General features: G+C 41.3%; 1 protein-coding gene across 7 annotated transcripts; it reads left to right on the plus strand.

Annotated features, from left to right (window-relative positions):
* Nucleotides 1-477: 477 nt before the first annotated feature.
* LOC110383870 (glycogenin-2) lies at nt 478-15,588 on the plus strand. Of its 7 annotated transcripts, none has more exons than XM_021344812.3 (10): nt 480-652; nt 4,660-4,795; nt 5,861-6,035; nt 7,947-8,109; nt 8,456-8,582; nt 9,626-9,797; nt 10,948-12,246; nt 12,511-13,348; nt 13,628-13,670; nt 14,520-14,754. In XM_021344812.3, the coding sequence occupies exons 1-9, from the start codon at nt 646-648 to the stop codon at nt 13,660-13,662; spliced, it is 2,952 nt and encodes a 983-aa protein (XP_021200487.3). In that variant the 5' UTR covers nt 480-645; the 3' UTR covers nt 13,663-13,670; nt 14,520-14,754. The 7 variants fall into 7 exon arrangements, with proteins under 7 accessions (XP_021200486.3, XP_021200487.3, XP_021200489.3 ...); XM_021344814.3 differs by having other exon boundaries at nt 14,614-14,754; XM_021344817.3 differs by lacking the exon at nt 13,628-13,670 and having other exon boundaries at nt 483-652; nt 10,948-11,225; nt 12,102-12,246; nt 14,614-15,588.
* Nucleotides 15,589-16,233: the final 645 nt, after the last annotated feature.

Genomic DNA, 16,233 nt, shown 5'->3' on the forward strand with positions numbered 1-16,233 from the left:
TGGTTTCTGAATACATTATTTCTGCTTTCACTCCGAAATATTCACAGCAACTGGATACAAAGTAATATTTAGGTAATATCATTGCATTTGAAACTCAGACACGATGGATTTAGTGCTTCCTATCGACATTTCTCAGTCCTCTTAACATCACTACTATGAAGTGATTTTACTACGGATACCGTTATGCTATATACGGCAACGAAAATAAAGCGACACCCACTGACATCTATCGATCGTCAGGAACAGCTGGTAGAGTGTTCTTGTCTCAGAGTTGCCAGCAAACAAGTTTTAAAAATAAAACATCAAAAAATTGTATATCAAGAAAAAATATTTTTAGTTCAATCAATATTTCAACTTATAATAAACAAACAATTTAATCGATGTAAAGAAATAATCTGAAATGTGTATTAGAACCAGTGAAATTATCTTGTTATTTTTACGCATGCGTCGCCTTCACGTGTGTGTGTGTTTGTGTAATACGCGATGACGTTTGTGAGATAGTGTGAGTGCTAGCGCGGCGAGGGGGTCGCGGTCGCCGGTCGCACGCTGCGTGCATTAGCTAGTGTTGCGCGAAGAGCGCGTGTAGTTCGTGATACGAGAGACGTGACTGGAACTGTCACACGCGAGACTACACCCGGCCACATAATGTCAAGTGAGCTTCGACTATACTATACTTTCTACACCGGCTTTTCTATATTACAGCCATTTTCATGCTTTACTTACAAAAATAATTTGCCGGTAATTGAATGAAAGGAGAGCATTTAACTAATTGAAATGTTAATTATTTTTAACAAGGGTAGATAAAAATACTTTGAGTGTTTTTCTGCTCAGCTGTAAATTCCGTTAGAAATTTTCTCTTTAAAACCATTATTTCGCTATCACTTTTTATAACATTGTTTTACGAATTTAAGTCACATTAAGGAAAAATCTACTTCTGGTACCTACACTTATTATACTTGGTGTTACATTATTTTTTGCTTTGACAATCGCGTTAAAAAAAACCCAGCCAACATTTTTAACTTCTCGTTAAGCGAACATAATATTGCTAAAATCATCTACTTATAAAATATGCCATTAAAAGACCTGATATGAGTATTAATTAAATCGGCAAAACGTATTGTAATTTTTGCGAAATATTTTGCGAGGTAGCCGGATGACCTTGAATTATTCTGGTCTAGCATGTGTCCGATATCTTTATTGACCCCACATCACTACGTCACTTGTACGTAATCTACGTTAGAAGTGAAGATTATGTATTGTTCTTCCTACCCTGCGTTGTAATTTCTTTTGTATCAGTAGTTTGCGATCGTAAACAGAGTGTCGTTATCTATTACAAATACCGACATTCATAAACAGCGAGCCTATCAGCTTCGTATCAACTGTTATGGTAACTGCAGTTATTTAATGTGCAGTCATCTTAACCGTTTCAACTCCGATTAGGTACGATATGGAATTTTAATAACTAGTAAAAATTTTGGAATTAACATTCCACACTAGAATTTACATAAATTACTTACAATAGTGTGTGAAAGATACTTGATCGGTTTTAAGGAGAACCAGCAAGAAATTCCAAGTTACTCGATTCTGGAGGAAGATAAAATCGAACCTGAATGGTGCGTTACTTCTTCACTGGTATATCCAGTGGTCTGATTTTGACATCCCTAGAGAGACCCTAGTCTAAAATTCTGGACTCATATCATGCCACTTATCAGGATTACTAATCCGCAGATTGATTGTCTAAGATTACTTCTTATTGTCAAGCTAAACTGGCGCCTATTTCTTATATTTCTAACTTGATATCCGATATTCAATACAAACCACAAAGGTTCATCCGACCTGGTTGTGGCTAAACAGGCGCCGATCCTTCTTATAGATACAGCCAATACAGCTATATCGCTAAATCCAATAATCCATTCACATTTCCAGACAATAGCAGTATCATTTCATTCAAAAGCACCAGTTAACATGATTGAAGCGGTCGAATGCAGCCATGAATATAATTTGAAGTCATTATTCCATGTTCAAAAGCAATGGGATTTTGCAGAACTGAGAGTCGTTCTGTTTAATAGCACAATACCTAGAAAGATTTATTGGCTTCGTTCGTACTAAGCACGGTTCCAAACCAGTCCCACTTTCTCTAAACGACAAGTCCAAGTGTTCGGTGTTCGGTTGTCACTTTACAACACTGAAAATTAAATATTGGCTAAGTGCAAAGAATTTCGCTGAAGGCGCATAGCGTGTGCATCAGAGATTAGCTTAGAAAGTGAGGAACACGAAAGCCTATTTTTTATATGGCGATTTTCATTAGTGGTTTTGCATAGAGCTGTGTGACAATATAAAAAGATGAACACGTCATCATTGCATTCCTTTATTCCGTTAAACGGTCGACTGCCCGCGTGGTTCCATCCCGCCGGACCGGCCGCACCTAAATAGAAACCGCAGGGACATTGCTCCCAAGCGCGCCTGATCCTGCATCTCAACTCTCGAGTGCCTTGTTGGGGTGCCTTCTACCAGGAGAATGTTTCATGTATTCATTAACTACACCACTACCTAAATATCTTTTGACGTTTCCTGTTCAATAGTCCTGGCAGCTGTCGAACTAAAGTTCAGAAAATAAATCTTGTTGTTGATAAATATCATTAACGCTATAAATACGTGTAATGAGCAGATTCAACCACTAAAATTTGGCCTCGAATATTGACGGAATTTCCTGATATAAAATTGATGATTTTATGACATGGAGGATGTTTTAAGTTTATAATATAAATCAAATAAATTTCCGGGAGCTCTGCAGTGGTGAAGTCGCTGAGATCACAAACGACAAATTAATAGGAGACCTCTTTCAGAGCGAGTCTATCTATTTTTCTATATTCATATCACAGGTACCTACATATGTTTGCAGACAATTGGATAATAATACATAGGATTTGTGGCCGCGGGGAATGTCCAACAGTCTGGAACGTCACATAGTGTTAGCTGGCGTTGATCGGGAAGACTTACGAGTTTAATTGTGGAATACATAGGCGTGGACGTTCCCGACACGAAATATCTAACGCGACTCAGTAGTTTTATTTTGAATTTTATTTGTGTCGCGCTATTTCGGAACTGAACGTGCGGCACTTGTCTATTGCATGGTGGTATATGTAATGGCCCACGCAGACTGGACGCCGGGAGCTATTCCCGTCAATAATTTGTGGAATCCGAGACGTTTCTTCATATATCACAATCGAAAATATAACTGCCAGTAATGGTTTGGCTGAACCTTTGCAGTTCGTGCCTTGTTGCGAAACTAAATCAGTATAATAAATCGCATGGCATGCCAAAATTGCACAAGTCATGATAACAAATGACTAGGCAATAAAATGTTTCCTAATTAAACTGAATGTCAAGTCTTCAGTATGAACACGTGGTGATATTGACAGGTGAAGAAATAATAGTGCGCATACGCATCTACGGCGCCAACTCTCGTAGCACGTGCCAATATTATATGTACCCACTACAGAATATACGTAGGAGCTCTGCGTCTGCGTCTTGAGAGGAAGAAACTGCGCACTTCCTCATGGCATTTTACGATGACGAAGGCGACGCCCCGACATGAACCGACAGCGGATCGCTAAAATATATGTGCACGTAATCCTCCAAAACAACGTTTCTCCAGTTATTTTAGATATTTACGTCTTTGGCACCAATGGCGAATACACAAATGTGATTAGACTCGCGCGTTTGCAAATTAGACATAAATTATAATGCGGATTTATAAATAACGTGTTTAATTAAGCCACTGACAGTTTTTTGAGATATCCGCCATTCTATGTAAGGCAACACTCAAGCTAAAACTTAACGTATCCAGTTATCTACATACGTAGGTTCAGGAGCGAACGCCAGGAACCGTCATTTAAGCGACCAGAGAAAGATACCTTTACGCAAATGAAGTTATTTTTGTGCAATAATTGTTGTCCTTTGAGAAATAGAACAGAACACCAGCAGTCAGTTCCTTAACAGCTACAAATAATGTCATCTACAAAGCTATCGGTATCAAGAACACGGGATACAATCTATTTTTGCTTTTGGGTTTGGACCCTTTAAGGTCAACCTATAACAATTTAAATAATTTATCTAGTAAATCAGGACATACTCTCCATTTTAGATGTAATAAAGAAAGCAGGGCCTTTTTGGCTTTACGGAATATCCACTCTGGTAGTGTTGTGTTTTAGGAAAACTTTATTATGTGCATGTTTAGGATACTAATTAATTTCTGAATTATTCCCGTACAGTTTAATTTCCTGATACTATATTTGCTTTTACGTAAACAAATTCATGCAAATTGGAGAATCAGGGACAAGTGACAACAATTACTAATGTTTGTCATTAACGGTGATGGATGAATGAGAAACGGTAAATAAAGATGACTGTACCTACCTATATGAATAAACATACATCACCGATATGCATCATCAATAGTGCAAAGATAACTAATGTCAACAAACAGCGTGCAGTTTGGCAGGTGTGGCCAATAATAATAATCGAAAGCGGGGCCGTGCAGTGCTCGATGCCAGTGACCTAGCAACTCCGTGTTGACAAAACAACGCTGTTCCAGTCAATACTGTTTAAGTGTTGATTGTCTAACGCCTGGTTTCCTTTAACTGTATTGTTTTGCAGATCGAGCATGGGTGACGTTAGCCACAAACGACTCGTACGGGTTGGGGGCTCTGGTGCTGGCGCATTCCCTGCGCCGCGTCGGATCTTCGTATCCTGCCGTGGTACTCATCACACCCTCCGTCACTGATCCCATGAGGTATACCAATGAATTTTGTACGTGTGTTTGAAAGACTGGGAGAAGTTTGTGACGAAACTGTACCTGTATTTCAAGCTTGCATTTAAAGGACTATCCCATTGTCAAGAGTTGTAAAGGCTCTGCTTTGGTACGGCTGTAGGTTGCTCCCACGTCAGTTCAATATGACGACATAACGCCTACGGGAAGAGGTGGTAGTCTATTTACGATCCACAATGACACTCCAGAGAATGAATGTGTAAACATCTTTTTTCTGCACAAAATGAGCAGATTCGTAATTTGGGTCAGACTAAGGCTATTTGCCAAGGGCTATAAAAATAAAAGTTGCGCAATCAGTGCGGCGTTGGTCAGACTAAATTCTCCGATTAACTAAAATGTGCCTTAACAAAAATGGAAATCAGACACAATATTCAAATGTATGTAGATTATACTTATTAGATTTCTGGAGCATGATCCAGAATTTGGATGAAAAGTGACGCTAGTTAAAGAATTAAATTATTGTGATGGAGTTAGGCAGTAATTCCCAGTTGCAGTTTGAATGACAAACAATTGACTCAATTAAAAATAGTGATCACCAATGTATCTTACTCAGTGCGCTTCAAAGATAACACCTATTTTTAAATTGCCATTATTGACTGATTGTATGATTGTCGATACAGTCATACGACATTATCACTGTGCCATTATATTTATTTCACAGTTTACAATTCTCATTTTTGTTTTAGCGAGTAATTTATGCATTCGTGAATATTCACAGATCATTACTCAAATAATGTTTCACGTGCAAACAGTTTATCGTCTAAGTAATCATTGGCGACGTTAGAACTCGGACTATACAAATACAGAAAAATAAAGACGTTTAAATGCTAATATTGATCGCTATCACGTTTGGTGGCTATTATTATTCGTTTCTGGATGAGCGACATATTGATAGACAGATCTTGATCTTGATTCCACTTTATCTGTCGATGTTGATCTGATAAACAACAATAATTGAGCTTAAGTGGTTAACATCCTACATGTTGTAGGTACCTATATTTTTAATTTGTTTGTGTTGGATGTCCTCAGAGATCGTCTTCGCGCGGTGTTCGCAGAGGTGATCATTGTGGATGTGCTAGACTCGCAAGACGCGGCTCACCTCGCGCTGCTGCAGCGGCCCGAGCTCGGCATCACGTTCACCAAGATCCACTGCTGGAATCTCACGCAGTATGACAAGTGCGTGTTCCTGGATGCCGACACATTGGTGAGCTTCTTGCCACTTGGCAACACACTCAGACAGATCTGTCTTCTCTCTAAAGTTTAATTAATGAGTGTCCTATAACTGACGGCTCTAATGAATTAAACTAAATTAGATCGTACACGTTGAGCTGTTTGCCGGCAACTATTTAGTAAACGTTTTCATGTCCTCGCGTCACCATACATTCCCATTTTAGCGAGGAGGTTTATGCATCAAGATCTGGAGCTGCAAAATAAACTTTCCAGTGTAAATATTTGTGCAATATCAAAGAGCAATATAGATAAACGTCGTTTGGCCGGCGATTGCTTCAATCAATTCTTGTGTAGTAACAGTCGACCAAAATTAATATATGTCCTATCATGAAGTGTTTTACTCGGCAGTCTATTAACGAGACGTACGTGGATTCATTTAAAAGTGGGTTTTCTTGATTAATGGACAAGCATTAGCCACAGTGGTTTCAGCTAAATCAACGAATTCTTCACTATTTCATGTGTGATGTCATAGAGATTGTGGGAATCGCGAATGTTTTGAATGCTGTAAATCGTTTTCGATTTTTTAATGTTGTATTAACGAGCATATGTAAAAGTCGTTAACTCTATTTCGATCTGTAACTGTTTATGCGATAAGAAAGTCAATGTTACCGGATGTGGACGTTAGTGCAGTAACACGAGATGACGAGCCGCATAACCGTGGCCCAAATATTTTGTTCCCGACAATTTTGGACCCGCTCCAATATTTTACACTTTCATTCTTTAGTTCTTTGAAGGCAGCGTCATATCTTGTGAAAGTGAAACTGTCAGTACACGATGTTCTCGTGCCATTATCGCCTCTATCATGAAATTACATAATTAAAGCAAGTAGAAAAATTCAATTTATGAACGTTTAAGTCCCAACAATAAACAATGAGATAGTGTTTCGGTAGAATCCATTGACTCGCTGAGTTTTATTTATCGCAGGTTATTGTGTCAACTCGCAAGTTTTATCCACGCGTAGATAAAGAGTGCTCGATAGCCACCAGTAACTGTAACATTCATGTTCCTCACGTGGGTCGTAACGAGGCTCTTGTATAATGAGAGCATTATAATTCAGCATTCTGATTAGATCTATCAAATTGTCCAAACGAAAGGTCAAAAGGATAAGATCATATCAACAAGATAAAAAAACTGATTTGTGCTTAAAATACCCCTGTTGTTTACCATAAGTTTGAGAGTGTATTATGATAGCCTTGAGACTAAGGCATCGTTCACACCAAACGTATTGTCCGCCGCTGACTGTGAGCGCGCGTTACGCAGTTTATTGCTTTTCCATATATATTGAAATTGTCGTTCACACCGAACCGACTATACGCTGTTACGTCGTCTGTTGTAGCTGACTCTCAGTAGCCGATTATTTTACTACGCGACTATGCACGGCGGAAGCGGTTTGGCTACGCGGACGCAGTTGCCGAATAGCGCCGCTCCGCCGCGTACGCACCGCCGCTCCGCCGCGTCCGCACCGCCGCGCAGTGATGCCAGAGCTCTTTTATGTGGAGAATAGTCGGCCGCTCAGCGTACGCATCTAGTGTGAACCTACACGAGCGTATTCTTTTGTTCACACATGTAGCGCATCGTACGCTATAGCCTATTGTCGGCTTGGTGAGTACGCGTACTGCAGATTGAGTCGACGTTCACACTGAGGCCGACTGTGAGTATACTCACAGTCAGCGGCGGACAATACGTTTGGTGTGAACAATCCCTTATGTTTGCTTATGTGCAAACTTGTTATTGATCCTACATTATTTTATCTTTCGGAGAAGTCCCGTCTGTAGATGTCCTAAGAATGCAATGTCTTTTACCGACACCGAATACTCCTACATAGACTTTACCCCTAATTATAGCCTCATGTCTCCAAAAAACGTAACGCTAATCTTTCCACTAGGTGGTACAAAACTGCGACGAGTTGTTCGAACGCGAGCAGCTGTCAGCGGCTCCCGATGTCGGCTGGCCCGACTGCTTCAACTCGGGGGTCTTCGTGTTCTCTCCCTCCGCGGACACCTTCAGCAAACTCATCACCTTCGCACAGGAGCGTGGCAGCTTTGATGGTAACCTCTTTTTAGTCCAAAAAGCTCCCATTACTATACTTCTAAAGTCTTCTTTCATACTGATTCATGTCTCAAATTAAATTCTCCTTAATTGCCTGAACTAACATCCAAATATATTTTGTTTAGACGTTTTTTGTTGCAATTGCTGAATGTTTTCCAGAACGTATGATCTCTTACAGATATTTGCGATCATTATTTACACAGCTGATATCATTCAGTCATATTTTCAAGCAAACTGTCATTAAAATTAATTCGAAATATGTTTACTTGTTATTGGATGTTTTTATGTCTTAATGAGGGCGATTTGTCAAGTGGGTTAGCGTGTAACACTGATGTTTGGTGACAGGTGGCGACCAAGGCCTGTTGAACTCTTTCTTCTCTGACTGGGCTCACGGCGACATCAAGAAGCATCTGCCTTTCCTCTACAATGTTACATCCGCCGCCTTCTATTCGTATCTGCCTGCTCTGAAACAGTGAGTCATTACTACACGTGCTATCTTAATTATCATCGTGTTGACAGCTTTCCAAATGCATATTTGCTCGAGTATGGATAATTTTGGAAGACAAAGCTCGTTCTAATTCTAAATAGTGCGCAAGTCAAGCAGAAACCAAATGAAAATATTTCTATTGTATAAACGATATGACAGTGAGTCACAGAGACTTCATTATAACCAAGAAAACAGTTTATCTCGCCACTTTGATCGGCACGAGTGAAAATACCTGATGCATTCGCGTCCGATATTGACGTTGGCAGTCGTAAAAAGTATGTCGCAAATGGACTCGTTTATAGGGTATATCGGAGACAGTACCTACTTAATATATCAAAATCATACTTACATATATGTATTTGCATAAAACAAAATAAAAATTATAATAAAATACGGTCGGTCCAAATCATTATACAGGGCCCAAAATTATCCATCCTTCCTGCAATGTTTTTTTTGCTCGTCAATATTGTCTGTGTTATCTAAACCGACTGTATGAAGATAAAACTAAACACTAAACGACATGTAAGGATAGGCTCCTGTCTAATCGTAATATGTTATCAGAATAAGATAGGTACATACTTAGATATTGGTAGTTGAACTTGCACTTTTTCATGGTTCACATAACCACGATAAATAGAATTCTTTATCGCAGTCATGGCGTAGCTGCCAATAAGATTGAACTCGTCTATTAAATACTATGAATAAAATAATATACTAGAATTATTTTGTGACTCTTAGCCTGCGCGCACACTGCAGACTAAATAATTTTTGGAAAAAAAATTAGGCATTTTTTTGAAAATCGAATTCAATCAAGGTTTTTGGTTGGCCTGATCACGGACAAATACCTGTGTTACGTGTGTACGACCATTCATCTTCATACTGATTTACGAGCCCATATCGACTATCTGCTGACTAAAAGTTTGTAGTGTGCGCGCGCTCTTAAAAAGGGACTTGGAATGCCCCCAAACCATAATTCATGATCTATTTCTTACGTAGTATAAGTATTCCTGATTCATAAACTCTTCCAGCTACGGGCAGAATTTGAAGATTATCCACTTCATCGGAGCTGCCAAGCCTTGGCTGCAGCAGTTCAACTTCGAGTCAGGATCTGTGGATGCGCCCGAGCACATCCGCGGCTTGCTCCAGCTCTGGTGGGACATCTTTGTCGGAGACGTCCACTCTCAGCTTGATACCGGCATGGTAAGTCATTCAACGCTTTAGCTACGGCTGTAACATCCTAAGCAAAGATACATCAGTTATCTATAGATTCTAAAATGGCTTTGGTCATCTTCTAAGAACACAAGTAGGATCAGTCTATAAATAACTCAAGACAAAACAATGTCTAGTCCATCTAGTCATGCTTATGTAGACGTGTTTAGACGATTACAAATAGAACAATGGAAATCGATACACAAATATCGAATTACCACAAAAACAATATGCGCTGTTGCAACCTCGAGATGTCTTAAGTATTACATATTTATTGCAATTGATCTAGATATTAATTTCCATATTGGTTACACATTGTTGAAATCGGATCCGAATGTGCGGTTTCTGTGACCGCGAGCGTCTCAGGGTACCTCGCTCGGTCTAGTAAGTCGATCCATAGTCATTACAACCTCCGTTCTGAACACTACAACATGTTTTCCAAGCATTCACGGAAGGACTCTAAAGTTGCAGAGGTGAGACTACACATTTCAACTTTAGCTTTTCACCTTTGCGTTTACTCAATCTTATTCTATACGTGTATAGGTATTGATATGAACACATTTCTTTTAATTATTATACCTACATAGCACCGTGTTAGGGTGTGATTCCCTGAGTGATTAAACAGTAACTCCCACCTGTAACAAAGCTTGCACTGTTGCTTGTGCACCGTACTGCTACTTTACGCACCCTTATGTTTCAAGCATTATATTTTTACCCGTGTGACATAATATTTCTCCAAAATACTAACATTTTCTAACTTTCACAAAGTATTATATCTGTCTGCTTTTGCACGGTTTAATTAATATCTGTATGGTATAGATGGTGTTGGTATTTTGGTGGAATGCCGCGAAACCTTTATAAACATACCGAAGAAACACTCGCATTTAATTTAAGAATTTGAATTTAAATAAAAAAAGAAACTTCTTTATTTATTTCGATCTTCTCTTTTCTGAATCATCTTATATCATCATCCTATCTTGAACGATTGTCATCAGTATGTTTATTAAGTGACGCATTAAACAAAAACTAATAGTCGCTTGGACAAAGTTTTGAGCACTGTATAGAGAGATAGCTAGTGCGAAGCTTAGTTCAAGTGTTTGTGTGCATGCATACTACTGAGTTGTTTCACTTCAACCGATAGGTTGAGGTGGCCGAGGCACTAGACGAGCCCCTGGTGTTACCTCCACATGACGTGCGACACGAATTCCACTATCAACCAACACCGGACCCTGAATCGGAATTCGCTTGGCATCACCCCGATGTACAAGCCAAAGAAGATAAACATGACAAACAGATCGATGTCTCAGAATTTCATGATCCATGGACAATTTATAGAGGACACATCCCACCAATCGCAGATGAAGGTCCCAGCCAACATGTTGAACTAGTTAGGATTGAAGATCACGAAGAAATCAGAAAGTATGCATGGGACTATCAAGCTCAAAAACCTCCGTCCACTTACACAGAACATAAACCGAATCAGGAGAATCAACCACACTATACAGATCACTGGCCACAGCACACTCAACACGAACACGGACACGAACATCATCAGAGTCATTGGCATCACGACCATAACCAGAGCAGCCATGATCATCACGTTCACCACTCTGATAATCATGGTCATCACAGTCACAACTTTGATCACCAGAGCCATCAGCATTCCCATCATGGTCAACAGAGTTTCCACTCTGATCATCATGGTTATCAGAGTTATAACCATGTACATCATGAGCATCACAGCCACAACCCTGTTCATCACAGCCCCAATTTAGATTATCATGATCATTATAACCAGAGTCACGATTATCATGACATTCGCGAACATCCTTTCCACCATCACGATTATAACGAGAAACATAGTCATGATCATCACGACCATCAAAACAACAATAATCACGACCATCACAGCCACAATCATGATCATCAGAGTCACAGTCATGATCATCACAATCACAGCCACGAACACCACGAACATAAACATTCGTATGATCATCAACCTGATAATAGTAGTCAACACATACAGTCGCATTATAATATCGGTGAACAAAAACATCACCAAAATTATAAAAATCATGAATCATTTTCCTCACACACGCACCCAACACAAGAAGATATAGCAGTACACCATGTACACGTAATAAAAGATAAGAAACGCACCCGTCGCACTCGAAGACTCCATCGAATTGATACATATAGAGAACACGAAATGATGAATGGGGATGTGTCGGCAACCGAAAGTGATGATTATGATGACATAATGCCAAGACACCCATACGATGGCTTCTATTTAAGGCACAGAGTTACTGTAGACGCGCGGGGGAGGAAAGTGTGCACTCATGAAATACCACCCACCCCGACACCGTCCCCGCCGGATTCTCCAGTGCCTATTGACTTACCGGAGGACGAACCGGTGGATACTAATGTGGTTGAGGACCAAGTAAGTCACAAACCTATGTATTTGTCTCCGACAACCTCAGGTAAAACTTTTTATTTTTAAAGCTTTAACGCAAAGTGTTTGCCACCGTAATATAAGCTCTATATATAGGACAGCTTTGCATGCTCACCAGTTGTTTGTACTCTGCACGTACTAAACTATCTATTAACATTTTCCCTTTAGATATATGAATAATATTCCTATTTAAAATGTAGTCGTATTGTTATTCACAAGATCGAAAATAACACAAGACTTACTCTGTTACAGAGCGGTGTTGCCGGTAACCTGGCTCGAGTGTTGCCTGGTGGGGCTGGAAACCGTGAAGCTCTGGATGAACTGTCACGCCGCCAGGGTTGGGAGGCTGGCAACATTGACTACATGGGTGCCGACTCCTTCGCTAATATCTGGGCCAAGATCTCGCAAACACTGAGCAAGCCTCGCTCCTCACCCCCTAAACAGTCTCCACCGAGGGAACCTGCTCCACAGCCAGCTCCAGAACAAGTCGTAGTTCAATCTGGAGAAGTTGTACAGGAACCCGTCGCTGAACAAGTCGAAGTGGCTAAAGAGGTAGTCCCAGCAGAAAGCGCGGCGCCTGCGCCCGCCGAGCCTGCCCCCGCTGCAGCTGCTGAAGTGCCAGTCACAGTAGAAGCTGCGGCCCCTGTAGCGGCTCCTGCCCCCGCCGCTGAGGCAAAAACTGAAGAAGCTGCTCCTGCTAAGGTAGCTACGCCCGTCCCAGAGCCAGCTGTAGTACCCGTCCCAGTAGAAACTGCTGCGCCTGCTCCCGAAGCGCCTGCACCAGCTGTAGTCTCAGCGCCAAGTGAAGTTCCTGTGACCGTAGAGGCCGTCGTCCCAGACGTGCCTGCGCCTGTGGAAGCACTCGCGCCGGTCGCTGCGGCTCCCGCTAAGCCTGAAGCCGAGAAAGCACCAGAAGCCGCAGCAGTGGTAGAGGCACCAAAGACTGAAGTTCCAGTAGCCGCCGCCACACCAGAAGTGGCTGTTGTGGAAACCCCCGCGACCCCGGCCAGCCCGGCCGTTGCTTCCGACAGCCCGCCGCTGGCCAATACGCCGTCCAAGGAAGAGGCGCCCGCAATCCCCGCTGCTAAAAGTGAGTATACGCACAAGGACGCCGCCGACGATTAACAGCTTTGCACTGTCAATTCTCACAGAGTTCATTTGCAGTTTTCAGACTTCTACTAATATGTTTATAGTTAGCTGCATCCGTTTGCCGTGGATCGGTCGGCAGATGAATGTGAATAGCTTAGACGACCGTCACCTTAAACTCGATGTGTCCACTTGTTTTCTTTTGTGCCGTTTTGTGATGTTTGGTTTTAATGTTTATTTTATCAGCATACGTTTCGTTTAAATTCGTTGTTATTTCACCCAGCTTCCGAGGAGGCAGCGCAAGAGACGCGGCTTTGATAGATCAGGTAATATTAATTATTGAACTTGGACTCAACACAACTTTATAAATGCGCTGAATGTAAGTTAGGGTGAAGGACTTGTACCTGTACATAAATGTTGACTATCTAAAAGCTCCTGTTGTGAAGTCTGCCAAACCCGACTCTACCTACTCCTTTCCAATCGGATTGAATTCTTTGCCGATTAAAAATACATTAGCCAAATTCAAATTCCTCTTGTTGTTTGTACAATTTTCTACCGAAATATTCCGTGGTTATTGGGTTGCGTCCAAGTAGATGCAGATCGTAGGGACATTTGGTTGACCACTCATTTAGCTATTTCTGGAAAATAATGATGATGGCAGTTTCTCTTGCTATAAAACTAAATGCCAAGTAAATGAGCTGAATGAGTTGTTACTGAGCAGTTGCATCAAATGGCATCGGTAGTCTCTTGCCATTTGCTGCAACTTTTGTATGTGTATGTGTGAGGAAGATTGTTACAATTTCGTAAATAGACATTTTTGAAATTGTGATATATCTTTTCCGATGCTTTACATTTTTTTTATTCACGCATTGCAAGGAACATTATTCAGTGCACTTCATGAAACACCTTCACGTAGATAGCACACGTTTAGTTCACACATGTAGTACCTATCTATAATTATAATTCTTAATTATTCATACCTGATACTTCGACCTATTTATAACTATAATGGATCGTTCTCCTTGTCAGAAAACTGATTCCAAATACAAAATAATAATCCTTGTAATGATTGGTCATGAAGCTTTGTGACTCCACCAAACTGACAATTTCTAACTTTCCGCTTGCATCGTTTCGAATTAACCAAGTAGCTATGTTTTCCCTCGACTTTGTTCCAGGCCCTAACCGAGCTTGCTCTCTAATGTGACCGCCATACTAACGCCACGTCTAATCGCTCGAGAGAATAAAGGCGAGAATAAATTGGTTGTGTAGCCGAGGAGCGTCGCAAGCCGGCGGGCAAACTGAAGCTGTGCCCGCCCGCCGTCGCCGACCCGCTCCCCACCCCCGACAGCGAGCTGGAGGACGCGGCCGCGCTCGCCAGCGCCATCATCGCGCGCGAGCTCAGCGCGCCCGCGCCGCCGCACGTGCCCACCCCGCCGCTCGGCGCCGTGTCGCTCGCGCAGATCGGCGTCAAGACCCCCGCCAAGGGCAAGTCCTCCACGGCAGCGCAGATAGAGTCCTCCATCACGGAAACCGCCCAGCCCGCGACACCCTCGAGCCCAGCGGCACCTACGACTCCAGCAACACCAGTCACTCCTGCCACACCTACGACGCCCGCGGCACCTGCCACTCCCGCCACACCTACGACTCCCGCAACACTTGCCACACCTGTCTCTCCAGTGGCACCCGCCTCTCCTGCGACACCCTCCCCTGGCACTCCCGCCACCCCCACAACTCCCGCGACACCTACGTTGCCGGCACAGCCCAGTCCGCCCGCAGACCCGCCCAAGAAGAAGGTGGTAAAGAAAGTGGTGAAGAAGGAAGCCCCTGCGGCAGCGGGCGGCGAGGCACCCGTCCCGCCGCCGCGCAAGAAGGAAAAGAAGCCCAAAGAGAAGTGAGCGCTCGCGACACGCTCCCGATAGTTCCTCTGTGCCATAATCGTAGCCTTTCTAATGTTAAATGTCTATTTAATTTTCGAATAATTATGCTTTTATGTATCGCGTAATTTTTTACTATAAAATGATGTTAGCATTAATTTTTATACTCGCTATCACACACGGCCAATGTATTGTTTAGTTTGATTTTATACCTTTACTTTTTTATTAATTCTATGATTTTATGTTTTAACACTGATAATAATCGGTTTTTATTGTTCTGAAAAATTTATCTACCAAAGGACGAAACGTATTTATTGTATGAAAACGAAAGTTTTTATGAAATTTTATATTAAAAGTCTATTTTGGAATACTACTGTTTCTCTTTTCTTAGACCTCCTTTTTTCCTTAGGTTCCTATCTTGGGATTAAGTTGATTGCTTGGAAAAGAGTTTGTTTATAGTAAAATTCAGCTTATCAGTCATACGATTTGTATTATTATCAATGAGTAGCTACACACATCTATTACACGTGCCATCTGTGTACAATCAGCTGATATAGTTAAAAACACAAATAAGTTTGTGGTCGATAGCTAAGTAAGCATAATGACTGGATGGATAGGCCTTTGAAAGTACCTACATAACTGATAAAAATTCTAGTTAGAACAAGCAGTTACAAGAAGAGAATTTCAGTAATTTCACTATCTTATCATTGCCAAAACATACAAATTAGCTTCACGGCAGTGATAAATGAAAGACACGCATTATTATAGTGCGTAATAGTTGCTGTTATATCTACATATTATAAATTACTGATGATATAAAAATAGCGGTCAAGAGATAAAGAAAGAATTCAGACAGCGCCGGATTTCAGGGTCATGGTGATTACATTATAAATATCGAGATAATTAGATTGCATAAGATGGCTGACGACGTTCTCATTGTTCTCAACTAAAATAAAACGGCCTATTTTTCCTACGATTTCCTACTTGGTAGTATCCAGTCATGTATGTCTGTCAG

Source organism: Helicoverpa armigera, chromosome 3 (assembly GCF_030705265.1).
Source record: "Helicoverpa armigera isolate CAAS_96S chromosome 3, ASM3070526v1, whole genome shotgun sequence".
NCBI lineage: Eukaryota > Metazoa > Arthropoda > Insecta > Lepidoptera > Noctuidae > Helicoverpa > Helicoverpa armigera.